This window comes from Tauraco erythrolophus, chromosome 1, assembly GCF_009769465.1.
Source record: "Tauraco erythrolophus isolate bTauEry1 chromosome 1, bTauEry1.pri, whole genome shotgun sequence".
NCBI lineage: Eukaryota > Metazoa > Chordata > Aves > Musophagiformes > Musophagidae > Tauraco > Tauraco erythrolophus.
The window spans coordinates 48,163,014-48,186,679 of NC_141465.1; the positions used below are offsets into that span (position 1 = coordinate 48,163,014).

The 23,666-nt window shown below is 39.1% G+C and overlaps 1 protein-coding gene across 1 annotated transcript in view; it reads left to right on the forward strand.

Moving 5' to 3' along the window:
- The first annotated feature begins 246 nt into the window (after nt 1–246).
- SH3KBP1 (SH3 domain containing kinase binding protein 1) overlaps nt 247–23,666 on the forward strand; it is a 206,379-nt gene continuing 182,959 nt past the window's right edge. The window contains exons 1-2 of the mRNA XM_086615520.1: nt 247–364; nt 2,686–2,843. Of these exons, the coding sequence (XP_086471646.1) occupies nt 247–364; nt 2,686–2,843 (276 nt within the window). The remainder of the gene's footprint in view (nt 365–2,685; nt 2,844–23,666) is intronic.

A 23,666-nucleotide genomic window follows, 5' to 3' on the forward strand; every position in this document is an offset into this window, starting at 1 on the left:
AGAATCCCGCTGGAGACAGTTGTGGAGAAAAGAGAGATCCAGCTGATCCCTGGGGATCCTGATGGACATCAAGTAGACCACAAGGCAGCGATGTGTGCTTGTGGCAACGGCAGCTCCTAGCTTCCTGGGCTGCATTAGGCAGAGGATTGCCAGCAGGTGGAGAGAGGAGACTCTTTTCTTCCTTTTTCTGGTGAGGCACATCTGGAGCGTTGTGTTCAGTTCTGGGTTCTCCCACACAAGAGAGAGATGGAGATACTGGAGCAAGTCCAGCAAAGGGCCGTGAAGATGCAAGGGGGATTGGAGCATCTGACATCTGAGGAGAATCTGAGAGAGTTGGGTCTGTTTAGCCTGGAGAAGGCTCAGGGTGATGTAATCAATGTCTGAATACGTGATGTGTTAGAGAAAAGAAAGTGGTGCCAGAGTCCTCTTGGCAGTAGATGGTGAAAGGACAAGAGGCAGCGGGTATAAACTGAAATACAGGAAAATCCATTTAAACGTAAAAAAACATTTTAAACATTAAGCGTGATTGAACACTGGAATTTCCCTTCTTAGAGGAATTCAAAACCTGGCTGCATAAAGCCCTCAGCAACCTTCACTTTAACTGTCTCTGCTTTGAATAAGAGGGTTTGGTCTATGGAGGTGCCTTCCAACCCCAAATGTTGCGTCATTTGGCAATGGTTAATGGGTCATACTCTACTCGCGAGGTGATAATAAATGGAGTACCAGGGGCTGTCCTGGGACTTGTTCTGTTTAACGTCTTTGTCAATTACTGGAGAAGACAGTGGAGTGCACTCTCCTCAAGTCTGTGGTTGGTATGAAATTACTGGAGCAGGTGATGTGCTAGAGAGTGGAGGGACCTGAGTTCAGAGGAACTCCAGTTATGTAGCTTGGAGAAGAGAAAATGAGAGGTCCTAATAGTAGTCTTACAATACCTACATGGACGTTATGAAGAAGATGGAGTCAGGCTCTTCACAGCAGTGCATAGTAGGACAACAAAACCACTGGATGTAAATTGAAACAAGAAAGATTCCAATGGACTGCAGAAAGAAAATTTTTCTCCCAGTCAAGCAGTGGAGCAGATTGCCCTGCATGCCCTACCTCTGTCCTTAGAGGTTTTCAAGATCCACGTGGACAAAGCCTTGAGCAACCTGGTTTGACCTCAAAGCTGATCTCACTTTGGACAGGAAGCTGAACTGTAGACCTGAGATCGCTCCCAGCCTGAATTACTCTTGATTTTTCAGTTAAGTTTCAGTGGTAAATTTTCGAGTTCTGTTTGCATGTCAGCTTGTAATGCGTGGTGCCACTCTTTCTCTATTGCAGCTCATTATGTAGTTTAGCAGGCCGCTTGTGGACTGGTTTTATGTTTTTGAGCTTCACAGAAGAAGCAATAGATGAATATTATCAGCTGTGGCCTCGTGTCTGGGATGTATCCGAAAAGTCAGAACTCTTTAGCTATGACTTGCAGGCTCGGGGCGGGGGGGAGGGAGATGTTCAGCTTTGTGTCTGTATGACATTTAGGGGTGGAAAGGAATAACTCTGCTTTCCTGTCAGCTTAATTCAATTTAGTCCTCGGGGCTTCTGGTTTTTAGGCAGAGCCTTTTTACTGTCTGTGGTGTAATGGTTAGCTTTGCTTTGTGAGCTGTATTGCCTGTTTGCAGGCCACGTCTTGCAGGGTTTACATAGCACAGTCATTTGTTCAGAAGACAGATGCCGGTTACTAGTTGTCATTTTGTTGTTTCGATGGTTGAAGTGCTAAATGTTTGGTGGAACATCCTGGGGCCTGGTTTTCCACTGAAGAAAACAGGAGTAAGGCTTTACAAATATGACTGTCCTTGACCTTGTCAGTCTGGCTGCTCCTAGTAGATACTTGACGAACCACTAAATATAACTATGACTTCCATGTTTGAATACACCAGGTCTATTATTTTTGATTCTCCAAATGATTTTTTCTGCCTTTATGACTTCCCTAATTCTCTGCAGGGACTCTGTTGTGTGTGTGGTTTCAAGGGATGGGGAGTCTTCTCAGGAAAATACAAAGACACGTCACGTAATGCTAGCAAGTTTTTAACACACCTCCATTTGATAGCAGACATTCAGAGCAGTAGGAGTATTTCATCTTCTGATCCTCTGATGCATAATCACAAGTGAAAGTAAATTTTTCTCCCTTTGGTGAAACCTTGCAAGAGCATGTTCATGCAGCAAAGCTCTGCGTTTCTGTATAAACAACAGTGAAACTCAGCATGATGAAAAAATTCTTGTTAAATATTTTTTATGTTAATAGTGATATATTTAGCAAAGTAAGTGCAATGTCCTGGGATGCTTATAGATTTGAGAACCTGTCCAAGAAATAAAAATAAGCTTTGTAATGCTGCTAGAGTAGATACTGCTGAAGCATCACAAATTAATTTCCTTTAAATGCTAAAGAAAAATGTATGCCATTTATTGCCTTAACCACGATAGGCATTCCTGTGTTGTGGATTTATTTTTTCTCTTTGGCCTCTCTTGTAGCATTTACCCACAAAATGTTACTATTACATGTCGCCTATTTGATGTGCTCTCTTGATTAAGCTGAATATATTGCTTTCACTGAGAATATATAATTGAATTGTTGTTTTCTTGTTCCTTTCAAAGGCATGGAAACTTAAATGTAGTCAATAATTATGAATATCTCTGTTTCTGTTGTAGTGGAAGCGATAGTGGAGTTTGACTACAAAGCTCAACATGATGATGAGCTGACGATCACTGTAGGTGACATAATCACCAATATCAAGAAAGATGATGGAGGCTGGTGGGAAGGACAGCTCAAAGGCAGAAGAGGTTTGTTCCCTGACAACTTTGTAAGAGTGAGTACAAAGTGGAACTGTTCCTGTGTTGTGTGTATACGTTTTGTGTACTGTGCTGTTTAGGCTAAATATCAGCAGCCTTTATATCATAATTTTTCTTATATCCAAAACCATAATATATTGCAATACAATGTTCTATTGAGGCTATATTACAAAGAAGAGATTACTTTCTTTGCAAAGGCAATGTAGTTTCGATATCCTGAAAATAAAAGTAGCTACCCCTACATTTCTCTGCCATTCAGTGATTATGTTTGACTGTGTGGCCTGGGAACAAAGTACGTATTCTAGAATGACTTATGTGTCATGGCGTTTGCAAAATTTTCTCTTCTCTGTAGCTATTACTTCTTCAGAGTGCTTTCTTAGGTTTTATAGACGCTTTTTGTGAAGACTTATTCCTGGCTAAACTAGTTGAGAATAATTAAAGTGGATTTTTCCAAACAGTTGCCTATAAAAACTTATAAAATCTTTACTTCGTATTTCATGTAACGTGCCAAATAACTTGCAGTAATACTGGTTTTAGGAAAGCCATTCAAAGTTTTAGAAATGTGTATCTATTTTACTGGGCATCTGTGCGTGCGTGCGCGTGTGTCTGCACATATGAGACTGGCTGTTAATACCTTTGGGCCTCCTTGATTTGTCATTGCAGTCCAAGGCTGTTAAGTTTCTATAAACCTCCATAAACTTGACTCTCCACTACGGAAAAGAGAGCAAGAACTACAATAAATTACCTAAATAGGTTTTATGTAAATCTGTTACTACAGCTTCAGAAGTTCTTTGGGACTTTCCCCTTTCCAAGGGTATAAATTTCTTTTTCTTCTTCTGTGTGAGCCTATTGTGTGTTTAGACATACGCACGTAATGAAGTTATTTCATTTTGCTTCAATAACACTGCGTGTGTTGGGTTGATTTGGGGAAGTGGTTCAGTGACAAACTTATCAAGCCCAAAGTGGGGAGACACATGGGAGCCTCAGGTGTTCCTGTGGGGACAAACATAATTGCATCCTAAGAGGAAAAAACAGCTCTGTGTCCGTCAGGTGACAACGATTAGGAGGAAGTAACAGCCTCAACGAGATGAAGGGGAGTGGAGGAGGAAAGTTGATACCCTGTTTCTTGTTAACGTCTGAAAATCTGCAGTTTGGGATAGGGGGAATAAACTGGTTTGAGACTCATTGTGCATTGATAAATTTTTCTGCTTGAACTCTGATGGATTGCGAAGTTCGTGGGACAAAAGCAGACTTCCTCTGAGCTTTCTCTTGGCTGATATTTGAAATCTGCTGCTGATTTTAGGTGTTGGCTTTAGTGTCCTAAATAAATGCGGCCTATGAATTTCTGTTATGAAAATATCATAATCTAAGTATGAAGGCTTGCAATTTCTGCCCCTTAGTACCTAATTTTTCAGGCCTCTTCTTTCCAAAATGACTTCAAACTGTGGCATCCTGTCACATAATTAAAAAATAAATAGCTTTTTCTCATTAGAAAGTTCTAAAACAACAGTAAACTTTTTGGATTTCATGTTCTCATAAAATATCACTACCTACCCTTTGCTCCCTCTCCCCCCCTTTTTTTTTTTTTTCAAATTGGCATCCAGGGCTGTTTTCTAAAGAACTAAAAACTGCATTAATTCTTCCTTGTTCTTGGCTTGAATGCGAAGTCAAAAATGTTTTTCATAGTTGAGCATTTCCTCTCTAAATTAGGTAACATGGAGTGGAAGATAAAAAGTTTGGGAATATCTTGAGTGAAAACCTTTGTTTTTCTTTAGTTTTTCTTGTGTAAATCTCCTATCTGGAAAGCTATAGTCAAACATAACAGCAGTCCCATTAGAAAGCTTGTTGAGCATAATCATTCTGTCCACTAAGATGATAAGTAATTGTGAAGTTTCAGTTATGGAAAATTTTTTAACAAGTGCATACAGAGTTGAGCTCACCAGCAGGCCATTCATGCCCCATTGCTCTTCTGTTGTGTCAGCAAGGTAATTGAGCAGCAGTCAAGAAAGGATGCTACAGATGAGTGGTGGAGCTGAATGCAACTCCACATTCCCATTGCATATCAGAATTGGTTGTAAGAGTATTTACTTGAGGAAGTTATTCAGAGATAAAAATCACTAATGAAATTCTTGAGGTACTTTGCATTCTATCTTCAAGTGGAGGGAATGATTTCTTGTAGAAAATGCTTTTCCTTCCTGTGATTTGGTTTTCTTTTGAATAAATTCATGACGACATTACAAAGAAACTGTTGGGTTTTGCAAAAAAAATTGAATGTTTGGGCTGAATTGAAACCACTGACTTGACACAGTAAAGAGGCCTGAGTAGTCTTGATTAGCATGTGTGCATAGATTCTGGAAGTGCAGTCTGAAGAGAAGAGTTTGGAAGAAAAAAATGTACAAATTGGAAATAGAAAAATTAGGGAAATGTGATATATTGGAATGTTTAGGAAAAGACATTAATACAAAGTGTTACTTAAAATATAAAGAAGTATTTTTCAAGGCAGTACTAGGTTGTGATGTGAAAAAGACATTTGGAGTTGTCTGCAGCAAAAGTGGTTTTAAATTTCACGGAATAAATGCTGATCAGTAGACCATTGAAGAGGAGTTGTCTGAAGACAGATGTGAGAAAGAAAGAGGAAAGGGGAGGAGGTAGCAATGATATGTATGCAGTACATGTGCAGTTATTTTTTTCAGAGGACTTTCACTGTGAAGTTATATCAGAGGTGCTTCCTGTTCTTGAATCTGCAAAACAACTGCTCTGAATATATCATTTTTACACATACAGACACGAAAAAACGCAGATTCATACCCTTCTTATGCTCTGCAATTCAATATGCAAGGTGTAACAGAAAAGGTATTTGAAATTTCTTTTCTCTTTCCGTTTTTGCTGCTTATTAGTCTGCAGCTATGGTCACTTTGAAGACTTTGTGGGAGGAGTTTGTCTAAATATGAGAAAATTCTTTAGTCCCCCTTTAAGATCTGTCAGCCTTTGTAGATACCTACTTTTGTGAGAGGTAGTGATGCTGAAATTACTGTAAGAAATTCGTGAAATGCGTTATCTGGTTGTCTCTTCTGTTTTATTTCAGTTTCTCAGGTAGACAAATAGAAGTATGAGTGGAGAAGTACGTACTGTTCCTGGTTGTCTGTTTTATTCTGTTATGCAGTTGAAAAAGAGGAGGTAGCAGGTGTGATTGCAGTGTAGTTCATTTGCGTGGTATAAAGTTGGTCTTTGTTATTTTTCTAGCTTGAAAACTTCAACTTGAAATCCAACATCCTTACTTTTATAACCAGAAAATAAAGTAGTGTGGTTGATGTGTGGTATATTAGGGTTTGTTGGGTGGTTTTTTTTTACATGCTATTAGAAGACAGAGAGGAGGCTTTTGATTTTTTTTTCTGGTCTTATTTTAACAAATTCCTTGTCAAACCATGCTCTGCAGTGTAAAACTGTGTAAGTGTGACGGCATCTGAGACAGTTAAATTTTGCTGATAGCAGGTGAAGATGTAGAAAGCAGGAAACTGTGGTGCAGAGCCGTGCTTGCTGGTTTTAATTTGCAATCCCAATGCTATGTGAGATTGGGTAGCGTTATACTGGTAAACTGAATGTGCTGCACATGACAACCTTCAGGCTTGTCTGTACTCCAAAGGACTTAAAATATTTCTAGCACAATTAGGGAGGTAAATTTATTTTAAAATTAATAAAAAGTGTGATGGTAGTTATTTTTGAAATCGTGGTGTATAGCTTGGGTTTTAGAACCAATGAAACAGGACAGGGGATTTGTGTAACTACTGCTGCCTCAAGTCATATTTCTTGTTACACAAGAAGAATACAATCTTTAAATAGTGCAAATTAGTTGTAGGATGTCAGGGATATTCATGCTGAATCATAGGTACACAGTGGAGATCCTTATCTGTTGCTTGCAATTTAATTTTCTTCTCTGTATGTTTTGTTTGATTGGTTTTAATCTTCACAACCGGTCAGAGGCTGCAGGGAGTTGCGAGTGTAGCTGAGACCCTTGTGCCTACCACGCACCCCACACACCCCTACCCATTTCTACTAGTGCTTTCCTAAAACTTGCCGTATGACTGGGCCTGTGCACATGTGAGGGCCCTTTACAGCTGTAATTTGGCTCCTGGGAGGGAAAAGAGAATACTTGCCGTGTCCTGGAATGCTTTGGTTCCTGCAGTGCTTTCCGCTTTCCTGGCCTTCCAGCTGCTGCTTGGTACTGGCCAGGTCAGAGAACTGACCAGCTCTTGTCCTTCCCTTCTGCTTTGCCACTGCATGCTCTGATACCACTGTGCCTTTTGTTTGGGCAGGGCTACAACAGGGTTTGTAAGTTGGTATCACCTTCACTCTCTCCTGAGTACCCTGAATACTAGTAAGTGAAGTCTGGGTCAGCTTTGCCTAAGTAGCCACTTCTGAAAGGTGTGGCATCTGCTGAGTCACTGAGGTTATATGCAGGCTAGGGAAAGTGGTGTTATTTCTGTCTGTACCTGAAAAGATAACTTGCTTTATGGATCAGTGAATTATTACAGGGGTTTTTTACATACTTGACAAGAATTTGCAATTCAATTACTGAACTTTTTTGTTGGAACTCTTACTAGAATACTGTTTTCGTAATTGTTCTTAGGACGCCACAATCTAAAACATCACCTAACTGTTATGTCGTCTTGGGAATGAGAGCCAGGAGTATTAGCTTCTTATTTCAAGTTCTGGGTATGGCCATTAAAGTTATTATCCTTATGGTGAAATACAAGTGAGTGTGACTGGTGGAAGAAACTTTCAGATAGGTTCCATCATGTGAAAACGTTGTCTCTTTGAGATCTTGCTTCTGTCAACAGCAATGAAGATTTTATGGGGAGAAGCATAGCATCCCCGATGCGTTTATTATTTATTATTGATGCTGTTATTAGTCTTACAATGGTGAAAGCAAAACTAGTAAAATGAAGTCCTTCTCCCTCTCCCAGCCCATCTCTCCCTGTGAAGACACAGATCCGCCAAGATAGTCTTGTACCAGTCAATAGTCTCTGACTTGGCAGTGTTCACTCTTCAAAGGGAATTCAGGACATAACAGCAGCAGCACTCCAGTCCGTCCTGGATGCCTAGGGCATGATTAGATATAATGTCACGCCTCAACCTGTTCATCTGGCTTCAGAGGAGGTGGGGGAGCTCCCAGAGAGGCAGCTGGCCTGGGTGTTTGGCCTTGAAGTGATGTGAGACTCCCTGGCAGCAACAGAGGCTCTTTCCCATTCCCTGTCGCAGGGAACTGGTGATATTCTGGGCTGGATGGAAAGGGTGCCGTGCTCATTGCAGTCAGCAGAATGGATCCCGTATGTTTGGCGTGGGGCAAGCGTGGTGCTGGCTGTCCTGTGGTGATGGGTTTGTAGGATATGTTTTGATACCAGGCTTTGAGGGGGGGATTACTGGGGGTGGGTGGGGGAGAGAGACACAGACAACAGAGAGGAAAGAAGCTTTGCTGTTTGGGGCTGTCAGCTGTTGGATGTTTTCTGGGAACTAGTGTGTGAATGGTTTATGAGATACACAAAAGTGAAAGGGTTTTAAATGTGTGCAGCAGTCATGCAGTGGACACATGGTAATGTGAAGCTTCAGTGTTAAGGTTTTTATTAGCTTTTAGTGACTAGTTATTGCAACAAGTTGTTAGTAAAAAGTAACCTTCTGAAAAGGCAGTGGCTTAATTGTAATTATGTATTGATAGAACTAGTGAAAACTTAAAGAGTTTGAAAACAAAATGTGTTGCTTTTCATTCTTTAATATTCATTGTAATTGCTGATGTTTAAAAAACCCCATAGAAATATTCTTATTTAAATAGGCATAATATTGCTTCACTGATAGAGTTCAGTGAAGGTAGTATAAATTGTTATACTAAGAGACTCAATTATTTCCTCTTTTTGCTCAGGTTTGCCTTTTGTATTCTTTAGAAAACCTCAGTAGAGTATTTCTGTTTAAAATATGCTGTCGTTTAAATTGTAAATTTAAAAAATTCACAATTTTACGCTAAAAAGGAAACTAAACATTTCATTTTTTTTTTCCCTTCCTGAGGCTTCAAGCCATGAGGAGGAGGAGAACCTAATCAGATATTGAAACAAGCTAGAAGAACTGCTATCTAGAAGTTACATTTTCAAAAATATAACTTCTTCGGAGCTGTAATATCACTCTTTTTTAAAGCAGCTTCAATTTCTTCAGAACTTATTTGTATATGATTATTTGGAACTGTGTGTTACATAGGGAAGTCAATGTGGTTTGGGCAGTAGCCTCTTAAAGTAGTTTCCATAAGAATTTATAGAATTGGCAGGATCAAATGGTTGTTGGCGTTTCTTCAACCAAGTCCTAAAAGGTTGGGAGGCAAAGAGAAGGTGTCATGACGTTATTCTTTTCCCTGAAGTCAGTTTCTTTTTTTTTTTGTTGTTCCTGGCAATTTTCCAAGCTTGGATGTACTTATTTTCTCTGTAACTTCTTTAGGTGTGGATTGTTATGTTAGTAATCCATGTGTTTTGGTCTGATTCATTTTACACTTGTTCTGGCAATTGTTTTACTGTTGGAGCAGGATGCTGTGAGAAACTCTTCTCTGTAGGTAAAATCTGTGGAGGTGCTTAGCAGCATTTGCATACAAAGGTCTTGCAAAGGTAATTCTACAGTTTTGGATTTGCAGAGAGTACAGCTGTGTATCTGATTTTTCCCGACAGGACCAAAAACCTTGTTAGAATTCTTAAAATACAGTAACAGAAGATACAAACTCCTAGAAACTGAATTGCAATTCAGTCTCTCTGCTGTTTGAAGCCAACGTGAGAATACTTGTTGATATTTCCACCTTTCTTGCAATGTAATTACGTAGCCCTGAGATGGATTCTCTCAACTTTAGGAAACATTACCTGATTTTGATGGCTTTAATGTTTGTTTGCAAAAAAAGATATTAAGAGAAACAGTATTCTGGATGCCTGTGGTGTAACTACAGCATTTAATAATCGTAGTTGTGAAAGGTTGTACTTGCATTCAAGCTTAGTCTAACAAATATTCCATTTACTCCATTAGAATGACCCAGCTTATATCCTGACTACATCTACCAGTTTGTATTACTTAAATGTTGAGTGACGTTAACAGTAAGTAAGAATGAAGATGAGAGCAAGAGGGACATGTAGGGAAGAAGAAAGATATCAGGGATTGTAAAACTAGCTGTTCTGTTCTAACTGCTGCTGTCATGATTTAGTGATACGGTTTCCTTCTCAATATTCCTGTCCTGATCAAACACTGTAAATTTATTAGCAATAAGTATATGGGCATATGGGGGGAGTTGTTTAGTGGTGTTGATTTTTCTTTTTGTTTGTTTGGGTTTGAGTTTTACTTCTACATACTGAAGTGCTGGTTTTTCTTTTTTTTCTGAAGTATCATGCGTAGACCATTTAACAGCTTTCTTGCTTTTACAAAGTGCATATCAACTGGAATGGCAAATTTATTTGCATTATTTGATACTGGAAGTGGTATTTGACTAATTAGGTGGTTTTTTATTCAGTGTCTGTAAGTGTTGCAATTCTCTCCTAGTATCTTTTGGGAAGCTGATGGTGGAGACAGGGTCCTTAAAGGGTCCCCTATTTCCTATCATCACCTAATTATTTACTCTACTAGAATTTCACTGACGCTGTTAGTAAAATTATGATAGAGTGTGTTAGAGCAGTTTAGGTTTATGATCAGCACATGTTGTTCTCTTCAGAGTTGGAAAGAGACAAGTACGTGTGAGTTTCTTAATCCTCATTTTTTGGCTCTGTTACACCCATATGAAATGTATTATTGTTTATATATAGATGCTGTAGTCATTCAGTTACCCTTGGAAAAGACAAAGGTGCAAGAAAACTACCATCATGTAATAGGATGAGTTGTTTACTTACTCTGACTTCAGACTCCTCCTTCAGTGATGGACAGTTAGTGTCAATGGTTGTGATGAGAGGTGGTAAGGGATGGAAGGGAAGAAACAAGTAGAGCATACATTTTTAAAAATAACATTAATGCCTCCAACCCAGGGAGAAGGAACAAGGCAAACCTGTCATCTTTACAGAAGGTGGTAATAACTTCTGCTTTTATTGTTTTGTTTTTGGTTTTGTTTTATTTTTTTAAACTGGAGACATTGAGAGAAATAATTCATCACAAGTCATTCCAGACTGTGTGAGGTGTTGAGCGTATGTATCTGCTGCTTCACAAAAACCTTAATTTCTCCATTTACCCCACTGCATGAGGACTTGCTGCACCCTTTGATAGATTAATTTAGTACTCGTACTTCCAGAGAACTTGCATTCACCTTCTCAGAGGCTATAGGCCAGTATTATCACAACCCCTGATTAATAACACCCACCCAACAGAAAGAGTCTCTAAAACAGAAACTTCTTTTGTAACTTTCTTATGGTTACAACATATTGCCGTTAGTTTGTCTGGTTCATGATAACCAGCTTAGCTAAGCCTTGGTTTCCCTTTTAGACATGCTTAGGTGAGTTTAGGCGGTCTGATTTATCTATCAGTATTTACTTATTGATAGCACAAAGCAAACAAAACTCCTTTTTATCCTTTTGGCTGAAAATAATTTTCTTCCACCTTGACTCCAAGAACATTGTGCCATCCAGCTTTCCTTTTGCCACCTGTGTTTATCAGCTTTTTGGTTGCTTGAAGGGTTTTTATAGATTTTGTTCCCTTGCTGCAAGCTTCCTTATCATGCTGCCCCCAGGACCTTGCCAGCATGTGAGCAGACTGCCCATCTTACTGCATGTTGTTGTCATGTTGTCTGCATCATGTGGCCATGGTTCTTCAGAGACACGGTTCATACGTTGTTGTCAGCTGTTGCCAAATCACTGGCCCAACGAACACCCAATAACTATAGATAGATGAAGATAAGATGCAAATTTCAGTGTTTTCTTTATCCTTCCCTAATGTCCTATGTCTCAATTTTATTTTACTATAAAGCAAATGTAACCTATTCCTCATTTAAAAGTCCTTCTAAGATGACCTGAGTAATTCTCCTTCTGGTGTTGAATTAGAGAAATATAGGTGGAAAAATACCTGTAATACCGGACTACCATGTTAACCATCTTGAATAAATATCTAAAATTCAACCAGCAAAAACTGCACACATGTCTCAATGTAGGTTTCAGCAATTTTTTTAAGGCTTCACTTTCATTTTGGAGGAGTCTACTTCTAAAATTTAGTTGAATATTTTCTATGAAATTTGTTTCATGGAAAAAAAGTACTTGTAAGTGGAAATATCTGAAATGTGCTGTTGTGCATGTACAGAAGGGCATTTGCTCAGTTGTTTTCCTCTGTTCCCACACAGCTTCTTCACTTTGCGACCTTCAGTGGATTCATAATGCTTTGTGGTGTACTTTTATCTAGTTGCCTTTCTTTGACTCTGTGGGACCTGTACTTTCAAACTGAAAGCACTTGGATGCTTATGGTCATGAATTTGAGTCGATCTCATGAACAGATCGTAACAAATAATGACGGTTGGTTCAAAACCTGAAAGTAGTTTGCTACTGATGTTTTGTAAATGTACAGAATGCTAAAGCTAAACTAAAGTACTAGAAGGAGTTAGGATTTGTTAGCTTACTGTGAGATATTGCCAGTATTTTTCCCTGCAGAAGGAAAAATTATGTGTACTTTGAAATGTCCTTAAGTGAACAGCTGAGGGCAGATCCTTCAAAAACTATTGCACAGAAAGCACTTCCCTGTACAAGTGGTTCTCTGAAGCTGATGGAATCACTAGGAGGATACAACTGCTTTGCATGCATGGATTCTTCCAGGATTGAGTGTTGTGTTTCATAGTCCTTAATGGCTCTGTGGTTATGTGTAGAAAACGTTCCAATTTCTGTATTGTCAGCCCATATGTTTTCAGTTGGTCGTTTGAACTTCTGTAGCCTTTCAGACAATGTGAAAATTTTTTAGAGAATCTAGACGAACTGTCTGGTGGAAAATTTTGAGTAAGTGGAGTGAGAGGAATGCCTCATTAAACTATAAACCCTTTCAAACTGTTTTCAGCAATACATACATGTGCACATAGTAGACATGTATAATGTATGTGTGTGGTATGCAGAAATGGACACTAGGTCTAAAACCAGATCATACAAGTTAAGGTGTCAGAAATTATTTTTAAAGGGACTTTCATTTTACAAAATAGAGAGAAATAAATTTTCTGGTCTGATTCATTAATTCAACCTTTTTTCCTCCACTAAGTAATTGTATAATGCCGATCTTCTGTATCTAAAACAGTTTTTACAAGGAAGCAGAATGTGTGTTGCTGACCCTTGTGAACCTTGGTGACACTTGCAGTGACAGTCTGTAATATTGACCCTGTTTCTTTGTGCTGGGATTTTTAAGTTTTCATTGTTTCCTTAGTGAGGATTCAGGTATTTTGAAGAGGGCATTTTTTTTTTTTTTTTTTTTAACCTCTTTAAAGTGAGTACTCCCCAGTAGTGGGTTTTTTTTGTTTGTTTGTTTGTTTGGGTTTTTTTAAAGGTTTATGTGTTTCCTTTAGAAGCTGCCCTTCTCTTCCTACTCCTCCACCTGGCAGCTTCTGTGTGGGTTTTATTTTCTTCTCATGAAGCTGAAACTGGGCGTAGAAGTTACAAGTTTGAAAAATTCCTTCAGGGCTTCCTTGCTTATACCTGGAGTTCCTTGTAATGTATTGTTAACCTGCCTCTCCAGTTCCTTGCTGTACCATGTTCTTCTGCTGTCGAATTGCAGCTCCGTGACACTGAGAACTATAAAGAATGAGAGAAAATGTTATAACTGTGTTAGAGAGTAATTTTTATTTGAAGACTGGTTATACTAGTGGAGGTTTTCTGGGTCATGCCTTTGAGCCTGTCTGTACTAAAATGATCTGTGCACCTCCTGCCATTGAAGAATGTATGTAGAGGGACAGGTGGGAGCATGGGATTTGAGTTTTAACAACCAACACCACCAGCATTTGCTAATGAGTGCTAACAGATGTATTTGTTTCCTACTGATGTTTTCAGATGTTCACAAAGCAAAAACAAGATTTGCAGGGAGAGGCTAATTACTATCTCTTACTAGATTGCATTGTTGGAAAAATAGACTAGGCTCCCAGACTGAGTATCCCCTCATTGGATCTGTCAAGGAGCAATAAGATAAATACTGGCTACAGGCAATTATTTTTAGTTGAGGCCAATTAATATTAGCTAGTTAGACTGCTTGAGAGAAAAGGGAAGTTTGCATCATTGAAGCATGATACTTAGTAGCAGAAAGAGACCTGAGCTTGAAACAGCGTTATTACTGCTGTGCCACTCTTATACTGATATCATCATTTGATTGAACTTCACCTCATAGTAAGTTTTTGCATTCCTGCTACTCTCAGGGGAATGCCCATAAACAGGACTTGTGAAAAGGTGTCACAAGTGAAAATGTGGAGTGAAATTTTCATTTTTCATTTGCAGTGAAAATGTGGAGTGACTAAATACAAGTGCTTTTCTAGGTGTACAAAAAATACATTGGCGTAGCAGTAATTGTCCAGTAATGATTATTTGGTGCCAACAGACATCCATGATTTTTGTGATGTTAACAGTGACCGCTTAAAATATTTTTGTCTTTTGCTCTGAATGTGTATGCCTTTCAATGAGGACATGTGGTGTAAATATTACCTGCTGTAAAAAACCTTAGTGTAAAATTATACAAACCCGAATTGTTGTTTGTAAACATTATGGATGAGCAGCCTCACTTGCAATAGGTGCTTGCACCTCTCTTGCTCTGTAGCATTGTTCTTTCACAGTTAGTGTTAGGATAATGTGTTGTCAGAGTGCTTCTGCTGTGAAACAGCTATACAGCTGAGCTTTGCTTCATGCCCGTTGAGTAAAACCCCATACAGCACCCCAACAGGCTGTGCTAGTGAAAGCTCAATCAGTTAAACCAGTTTAGCTGGTTTAATTAGGACAGTGGTAGGGGCTTCTGCCCGTTCAGTTACAACTCACACTTGTCAGTCTTCCTGCTCCAGCTATGCTGGCAGAAGTCTGCAAGTAGTACATACTGTTTTAGGAAATTCCACTTTGGTTGTTTCTAACACATATAGCACATTGTTGCAGTGTAGTCTCTTCCTTTTTTCCGTTCCCTTTTTGTATCATCTTTTTTTTTCCCTTGTCTCCAAGGTATTGACAGCTATGCATCTCAAGTTAGCTGTAGTTAGGCTAGGATATAGTTATTAGCCATCTGCCTCCTTACCTGATTCATTTTCTGTACTCTTGGAAGACAGAAGAGAAGTTTAAGATACAAATTCTGTGAGTGGAACTACAGAATAGTTAGTAGGCAGATGTGAAAGGACTGGAAGTACCATGATAGCGGTAAAATGCACAAGTTGTGAAAGATACTAGGACAGTATTTAAGATCCAAATAATGTTTGCTTTATCATAAAACACTAGCATGAACTTTGTTGTTGTATTTAACTGTTAGCAGATGAGACAACTAGAAAGAAGTGATTGCACAGTTTCTTAGTGTTTTTAAGTGAAAGGAATACCTAGGGTGTCTGGAAAAGCTTCTTTAAGATGAACCCTTAGTAAGCTAACTTTACTGTACAGACCATCACAGGAAATGTAGCTAGAGCACCAAATGACATTGTTTAAAATGTTAATGAAGCGTTTCCGTGCACTGCAGAAACCATAGCTATTCTAGTGCAAAACTGGAGTTGTGTTCAGTGGTGTGTTGCCTTGCAGCTCCTCTCTGCTGGGTGCGCTTATGTGCAGAGAGAAAAGCTGTGCTGCTTGTACTCTGTTAGATTGCTTTCACACAAGTAGTAAGGATGAAGGTGTGACTAAGCAAAGTTTGAGGAAGTTTGATCAGGAAAGAAACAGGTTGACAGAGGAAAAGATAGAGCAGAAATGGGCACAGGATAGACGACCTAAATTCAGGCGTGTTTGACAGTGTTGGGAAAAACAATGCTGTATTATAATCTGCAGACTACATGGTGGATTATGTGGGATCTATTACATGGATACTTGGTCTCTGTTATGATTGATTGCAAAGGTAAAGATAACTTTATTTGCAGTATTTTGGTTTTGGGAGGCCTGTTTTATTCTGTAAATGTCATTCAGTAACTCTGGGTCGTATTTGCTTCCACAGTACAAAGCATTCTTCCCTCTCTGTTCTTGCTGCAGCCCAGCCTGATATCTAAGAAACTAGGGTTGTTATTTTCATTCATACATCATAAAGGTAGAGTAGATGGATCTGCTATAATGTCTAATGCAAAACAAAATCTCAGGGGAGAATATTTCCTGAAGGAAAATTGGTTCTCTCAGAAGGAACCTCAGGGAAGGCTACTGGGAACTTCAGAAAACAAAAGTCCTTCCTGTCTTCAAGAAAGAAAATAAGAACAAACTGGGGAGCTCGAGCCTCACGTGAACCTTATAGAAGCTATTTCCAAACATATGAAGGACAAGAAGCTGGTTGGGAGCAGTCAGCCTGGATTTACAAAGGGGAAGTCATGTCTGACCAATCTGTTAGTTTTCTACGGTGAAATCACTGACTTGGTGGAGGAGAGGAGTGAATGTTGTTTATGTTGACTTCATCAAAGCCTTTGATGCCATCTCCTGTATCATCCTCGTTGACAAACTGATGAAGTGCAGACCAGGTAAATGGACAGTGAGGTGGACTGAAAACTGGCTGAAGTGCCAGGCTCAAAGGATTGTGATCAGCAGCACAAGGTCCGCTGAAGGCTGGTCACTGACCAGATGCCGCAGGGGTGGGTGAAAGGGCCAGTGCTGCTCAGCGTCTTCACTGCTGACCTGGATGATAGGGCAGACTGCACTCTCAGCAAGTTTGCAGATGATGCAAAACTAGAGGAGAGTCTGACACACCAGAGTGTCTTTGCTGGTGTTCAGAGAGGCCTCAACAGGCTGGAGAAATGGGCTGACAGGATCCTTGTGAACAAAGGGAAATGCCAAGTCCAAATGAGCATAAATTGAAATACAGGAAAATCCATTTAAGCATAAGAAAAAATGTTTTGTTGTGAGGCAGGTCAAACAGTGGAACAGGTTGTCCGGAGATGTGGAGCCTTCATCCTTGGATGTGATTTAAAGCCAACTAGAGAGAGCCTTGAGCATCCTGCTGTAATTGACCCTGCTCTGAGACAGGGTGTTGGATTAAGCATGATCTCCAGGTGTGCCTTCCTGCCTCGGCTGTTCTGTGAGTCTGTAAAAACAATTAGTTCGATCACAGTACTTCGGCTCTATAGGATTTCACTCAGCTGTGGAATAGTAAACGTGATTGTTACTTGAAGTATGGAGGATAAGACTGTGGGCCCACCTAGAGGCTGTATCTTGTGAACCAGTGATGCCTTTTCTGTATAATCAAAGGAAATGTTGGTTTTAGTTTCCACTTCTAATTATAACTACATATTTTTTCTTTCAATGAGCGGCATTTTTCACACTACAATTAAAAATATGATGCCGTTCCCACTGCTTACACACACATGTGCTTATGCCAAGAATAAAGAAGGAGGTTTTAGCGACATTATGAAATTGTGATTCTTGAAGCATTTGATTAGGCTGAGTGCAGTGCCTTTAGTTGTTTGTTTGTGTGGGTTTTTTTTTTTAACCCTAGCTTTCTGTGGGTCATGCTTTTATACATATCCCTTTCCCTCCCTCCTCCTTTCTCCCCATATCCCACAACTTTTGAAGTGACCTTTAACTGTGAAAAGGTGAGATGTTAACTTATCATGAGTAGCTCTATGTGAAAGTAGACAGCTACAGAGAGAAGAGTATCTGCCTTCTGTGAAAGAAAGCAATATGAATTTGAGGCATTTCTGATGTAAAAGAATCAATGGAGGAGAGTGCTTGGAGGGAACTGCTGGAAAAACTTGTGTACAAGAAAGTACAAATATCAGAATATTAATCAACCATGAGAAACAGAGTTCTCTAAGTAACTTCAAATTACTCAGAAAAAAGGAAAAAATATTTGCTTATCACGGGGGGGATGTGTGTGTATAAGTATGGATTTATTTATGAATGAGAGAGAAAGAGCATGAGATCAGTTTGGTAAACATCTCTTGGTTCATAGTTCCACTTCCATTACTCTTCCAGGCCTTGTATTTTACGTTTAGGAAGCATCATTGTGTTGTTGCTGGGCCCAGCGAATGCTGCTTTAGAATCAATTTGCTCTTGTGGTTAGAAACATTCCTTTACGCTTTATCCTAACTTTATTAATGGCCAGTTTTTATCACTTGCTCCTGTGTAAGCACTCTTCTTACGAGTTAAGATGGCTTTTTGGTTTTCCCCATGGTGTTTCATCAGTCCTGTTTGTTGTTTGTTCTTAAACAGCCATTAAAGGTCTTCTCTTTGCTTGAGATACTGATGTAAAGTAGGCTGTCATTCTCTTGAGAAATACCAGCAGCACTTCTCTGTATTTTGTTTACAGCACATGCTCACACCCTGGACAGATAAAGAATGATACACAATATTCCAAATTAAGCCTCACTATTGCATTGTATGTTGCCTCTGACTTACTTGTTATCCCTTTAATCATTTCCTCTCATTTTCAGTAACCTGTGAATCACTTCATGGACCTGTATTTGTCAAATGGACTCAAAACAATGCAAGAAGCAAAATTTGCATTTTGTTTTGAAGAACAGTAATTTCTAATATTTTTCTGACTAGTCTGAGTTGATACAACTTTCTCTGAAACTCGTCACATTACAAGATTGGGTTTTTAGAGCTGTACAGTGATAGTTATTTTAGATTTGTTCATGCCATCAAGATTGCTCTTGTCTCATTAGCTACTAGACATATAATTTGGTCTTTTCTCCAAAATTGCTCTTTAATGGCTTGATTGTGTGCTTGTGTATGTTAATTTGTGGGCTTTATTTGTCAGCCAGTGAACCACCTGCATGGTAAGCAGGATGCAGGTGGGTATGGGTTCTGTTAAAGAAGTCATACGCTGAAGCGAGCACTGGGTTTTTCAGTTACCTGAAATGGCTCTATGGGAATTGTGAAATGGAGGCTATCTTTTCTTTATAACCCTCTTTCTTTTACTGCTAATTATAACCTTCTCTTATGAGTTCTTACAGGCAGAGAATTCCCAAACTGTAACAAGAGAAAAGAAGGATTTAATAATTTAGAGAAAAATGATTGAGTGAAAGTGAAGGGAAAAACAATTATGGAAGACAAAAGTTGTGATGTGTATGAGGCTTTATATGCCTTTGTGGAATGATTAGAATAATTTGACTGCCAAATGAATCACAGTCCTCTTTTGTCATTCATGGAGGGCTCTGCTAAGATAGAGGCTTTGTATGCGCAAGATCTTTCCAGATAAGAGCATTTGAGCAGCCTGTTCTATCTTGAAGTAAAATTTATTTTCAGCAGCCATATTCTAAACATATTGTAACTGTGTGAAGGAAATGCAGAAAGCGAAAAATCTGGCAGTAGAATTTTGTCCCTGAGTTCAATGACACTTGGCAGAGGCCAGGCCAAGACAGAAAATTATCTAGATTACATTTGGAGATTGCGTATTTGCCTTTTGGATTTGTAAACCTAGGACATACTTGTGAGAAACTGGTTTTAGGTTGGTATTAGATTTAAGTCAGTAAAATACAGGAACAGTGAAATTATAGTAGAGAAGGGATATTTTGATGACTGAGACATGCTAGCTGTTTTGAAGCATTAAAACTGATGACCACTGTTAAAATAGGTATGAATAAAAAATTCAAAGGACAAAAAAGAACAGCATGCAGTGTTAAGATCTCTGTTGAATTACTAACAAGGGCTGAATTTGAGAAGTGATTGAAAGGGAGTGAAGCTGTGGGCTGGGATTAAAAGGCTTGGATAGGGCACTAAAGCCCAGGGTAACATGCTGAAAAAAGTATGTACTGTAGAAAAAAAAACAACAGTAAGATGAAAGTGGACTGAAGGAAATGCAGAGTAATGCTCAAACCCAACATAACCTCTGCTGTGCTTCCTTTTGTTTTCTTTTGGGTTTTTTTGGGGGTGTTTTTTCTTGCATCTTCTTCCTCAGTTATCACCCCTGTTAATAAACATGCCCCTGTGGCTTTCTCTGCAGACCATAAACACTGACTGTAAACCATCTCTACTCCACCTGTTTGTCACAGAGGTTTAGTAGTAAGACAGAGTGGCAAGGTGGGTGAATGTTGAGGGGGTACGTAGGAAGTTGAGAACTGGAGCACGGAGATTAAGCAGAATAGCTCTGAGAAGCCAGCCAGTAGGGATTCTGTGGCAGCATCCGCTGGCAAAGACACAGCTGTGTTTGCAAGATTTTTGTCCTGCAGTGTTTTTCAAGTGTGCTGTGGTGACCGTATATTGTTTTCTCCCAGTTAGCCTCCTTTAAAACTGCAATCAGTGGTGTAAACAAAATCGATTCCTCTGATTTTGTTTTGGCTCTTGGGGTTTCACTTTTGATAGATGTTCATGGCTTCTCACAACAGTTACTTTGCATGGCTTTGTTTTATGGAATCTTTTATTATTAATGGTTTGTAGTATTAGCTTCATGGGTTTGATCCAAAGCTCGTGTAGTCTGCTATATGGCTCCCTTTGGATTGTGCTGCCTCTTGCCAATAATAAGATACATTTTCTTCAAGTTATGCTTTTGCTTGAAAATTTTGAAGCATGGCTCTGTACATGTGTGTGTCTTGTCTATCTCCAGGCCATACTCTGAGCTTTCTTGCAGTCTCTGAGCAGGAGACCGATGTTGTGACTTTAAAGTTGAATCAATAAAATCTGTTTTGTGGTATTAAGGTGGGGTAGCAGAAGGTAGCCCTTGAATCTATCATCTTTGCAGAGACTGTCATTGATGCTACTTTCTGTCATCTTCCTTGGCTGCTTCTAAGGATCAGAGTTAGTTATGACTACCGTTTTGGGATAGGCAACTCTGCAAGCGGTACCCTTGAAACCTACTGGAAACATTTCTTGTTCAAGCTGACGAATCTCGGTGCTAGAGCAGCACAGCATGCCTTTGTTCCATAGCTAATTATAAATACTTCAGGCCTTAGGGCTGCAAGTAGTCTGCTTGTTAAGAACTGAACACCTGCATTAGTGTAACCCTCTTCCTGAATACCTGGTTAATATCTAATTAATGAGTGCATTATTTAAAATTGGTCATGTGTTTATGTAAGTTTGCCTCTAAAACATTTAATGATACCTCTAATATTTGCTCACAGTAAATTAGATGTGAATACTCAAGAAGAACATTCATTCTGAGCTTTTGGTAGCTGTTAAATGGCTGCTCTAGTGGCTTCTCTGACACCAGCATTTAACCAGTTCAGTTAATACTGTTTGGTGACACTTTGAGTATAAAAGATGCTAAATAAAGCTTAATGCCATACAACGCTACCAGCACAGATGGCAAACAGCAGTTTCGTTCTTTGTGAACTTGGACTGCTTGCACAGTGTTTGCATAAATTCAAGCATGATCTGATGCAAGGAGAAATAACAACTAGTTGTCTGTTTTCAGATTAGCATGCCAAAAGCAAAGCCAGTTAATGACAGGATGTTTCTGATTTGAGTTTCAGATTTTTTTTTCTTTTTGATAAAACATAAATGATTCAAACAACAACTTGTTTGTATGAATATAGTGTCCCTAAAATGATCGTGTAAGTACTGTGATCAGAGGATCTACTCTGTTAGCTTTATGGAGCTTGTGGATGAGCTAGGTCTTTTAGTGAAGAAGAAAATTCTATCTACTTAATATGGAAATTATTATTCCACCCTTTAAAGTGGAATTGCAACAATTGGAATGACCAACAGCTAGGAGGAAACTGTCCTGCTGAATTCTGTTGCAATTAAGAAGAAGAGGTACTGTCATAATTTTGCTGCTTTCTTGCAAACCTTGTGAAAGGAAATGTGACTGCTGTCTTTTCTTGAGAAGATGCTGAAAAAAGCAATGAGAGTGAGGTAAAGGCTACAGCAGTTTATTGCAGAAACTATTTCTACATCAGTTTTATAGCCAGTGTGCTGAAATGGGAAGAGTAGCTATTGCTGTGGTTTACTGTCACAAATAACCTAACCCAGAGGACATTTGCAGCTCAAAGAAGGCAGCACAATGCAATGCAAGCTGGTAACTGTTGAGGTGATAAGATTCATCATGCAGTGCGACAATGATCATCTTGGATGAGCATCTTATTTTCTGTAGGAATTCTTAGAAGGCACCTTTTGTTGAGAGCAAAGCTCTTTTCCATACTCCTTCATTTCTTGTAAGAAAAAAAGGAGTTTCTGCCTACTCAGATGGGATGACCAGCTGACTTGCAAAAGCATGAAACTTTAGTTTACCATGTTTATTCAGATGTGATAGCCTGTCGTATCAAATACATTCTCTCCACAGTGTGTTTCTTCTTTAAAAGATTTTTAGTTAAGTAATCAATTTACTTTTTTTTAATGACAGAGTTCATGAAGAAAATTATCTACCTGCTTTTGAAAAAGATAATGAATCTGGAATAGATGAATTGACATCACTAAAGCCTGAAGCATAAGTTTAATTAGTTACTGGCATAGCTTCCACTACAGCTATTATACAGAACATACCTAAGGGAATGTTTGTCTCAACGGATTTAGAATGTTCTGTGCTTCATGGCTTTATCTTACCAATGTTAAAGAAATGAGAGGAAGTGTTAGGGGAACTTTTTTCATTAATTCCTAAAATGATGTTAGAATTTTTAAGTGTATAATTGTGGCTCATTGACTCCATACTTTTCTCTTTTTGCACTTTTTAGAAAGGGTTACTGAATCTTTCCAGAGACATTAGGGATTTATTATGCTTCTTAAACAAAATCCTTCTCAAGTGCCAGAACAGTTGTTTGTTTTCATATGAAGTATCTGTATTAGCAGGAACATAGCATGAGTACAAAGAATCTGGTTTTATGTTGTTTTTAACAGAGTGAACCTGAGTTTTTCAATTATTCTGAAAAAATGTTAGTTTTTATGAAATTTGTCTCCATTGTGGAACGACAACAGTTATGCTTGTACCTTTGTGGGTCTGAAAGTGCAGTTATACCCCACTTTCTTGGGTGTTTCAGTCTTCAGAGGATGACTGGGAGTTTGCTCCAAAAGCAGGTGTAGTGTTCTTGCTCACAGTCAGGTTCCTCAGTGCCCTGGTAGGTGTGGGCCATGGGGAGTCTGGCTGGCTACCTGAGAGTCTGACTGGCTACCTGGTAGCCTGTCTAAGCCCTTCACAGGGCTCTTTTTGGTGTGAAGCCGCAGGTCACCTGCATCTGCAGTTCTGCATCTGCACCCTGAGGACAATAACCACCAGTGAGACTGGAGGAATGGCTTCTCTAGTGGATACTGCTTTATCAGGACAAGGAAGCAGTTGCTGTCATTGAGTCTTCCCAAAAGATTACATTTCCAGCCTAAAAATTCAAAGTTAATTATGAGGTTTTGTGTGCTTGTGCACAATGTTACAGTTCTGAAACTGGAAGCTTTCAGGTCATGCCTGTGATGCCAACTTGAACTATGAGAAACCAAGTATAAAGTCTCCTATCCCTAGGACAAAAGGGTAGATGAGATAATCTCAGAGAAGCCTGTGGATCTTATTGCACTAGTTAGAAGGGGTCAATGAAGTAAAGTATCCTCTCCCTTCTGATTTGGTAGAACATGGAAAACTACTAACAGTATGCCATATAGTGGATTTATTTTTCCTTCTTTTGAAACTCCTTAAAGCCAGCTGTGAAGAAAATATCTTGAAATGCATAGTTTTGAAGGCTTTGTGTTACTTCCACGAGTTGTGAATTTGCCCTTGATGTCGTGAACCCTGGAAGCCACTTGTTTGCCTCTTCCTTCTTTTGAACACTTTCTAAAGGGTGGCACAGAACTGGCAAACATCTGCAAGTACTCGGCTATTTATAA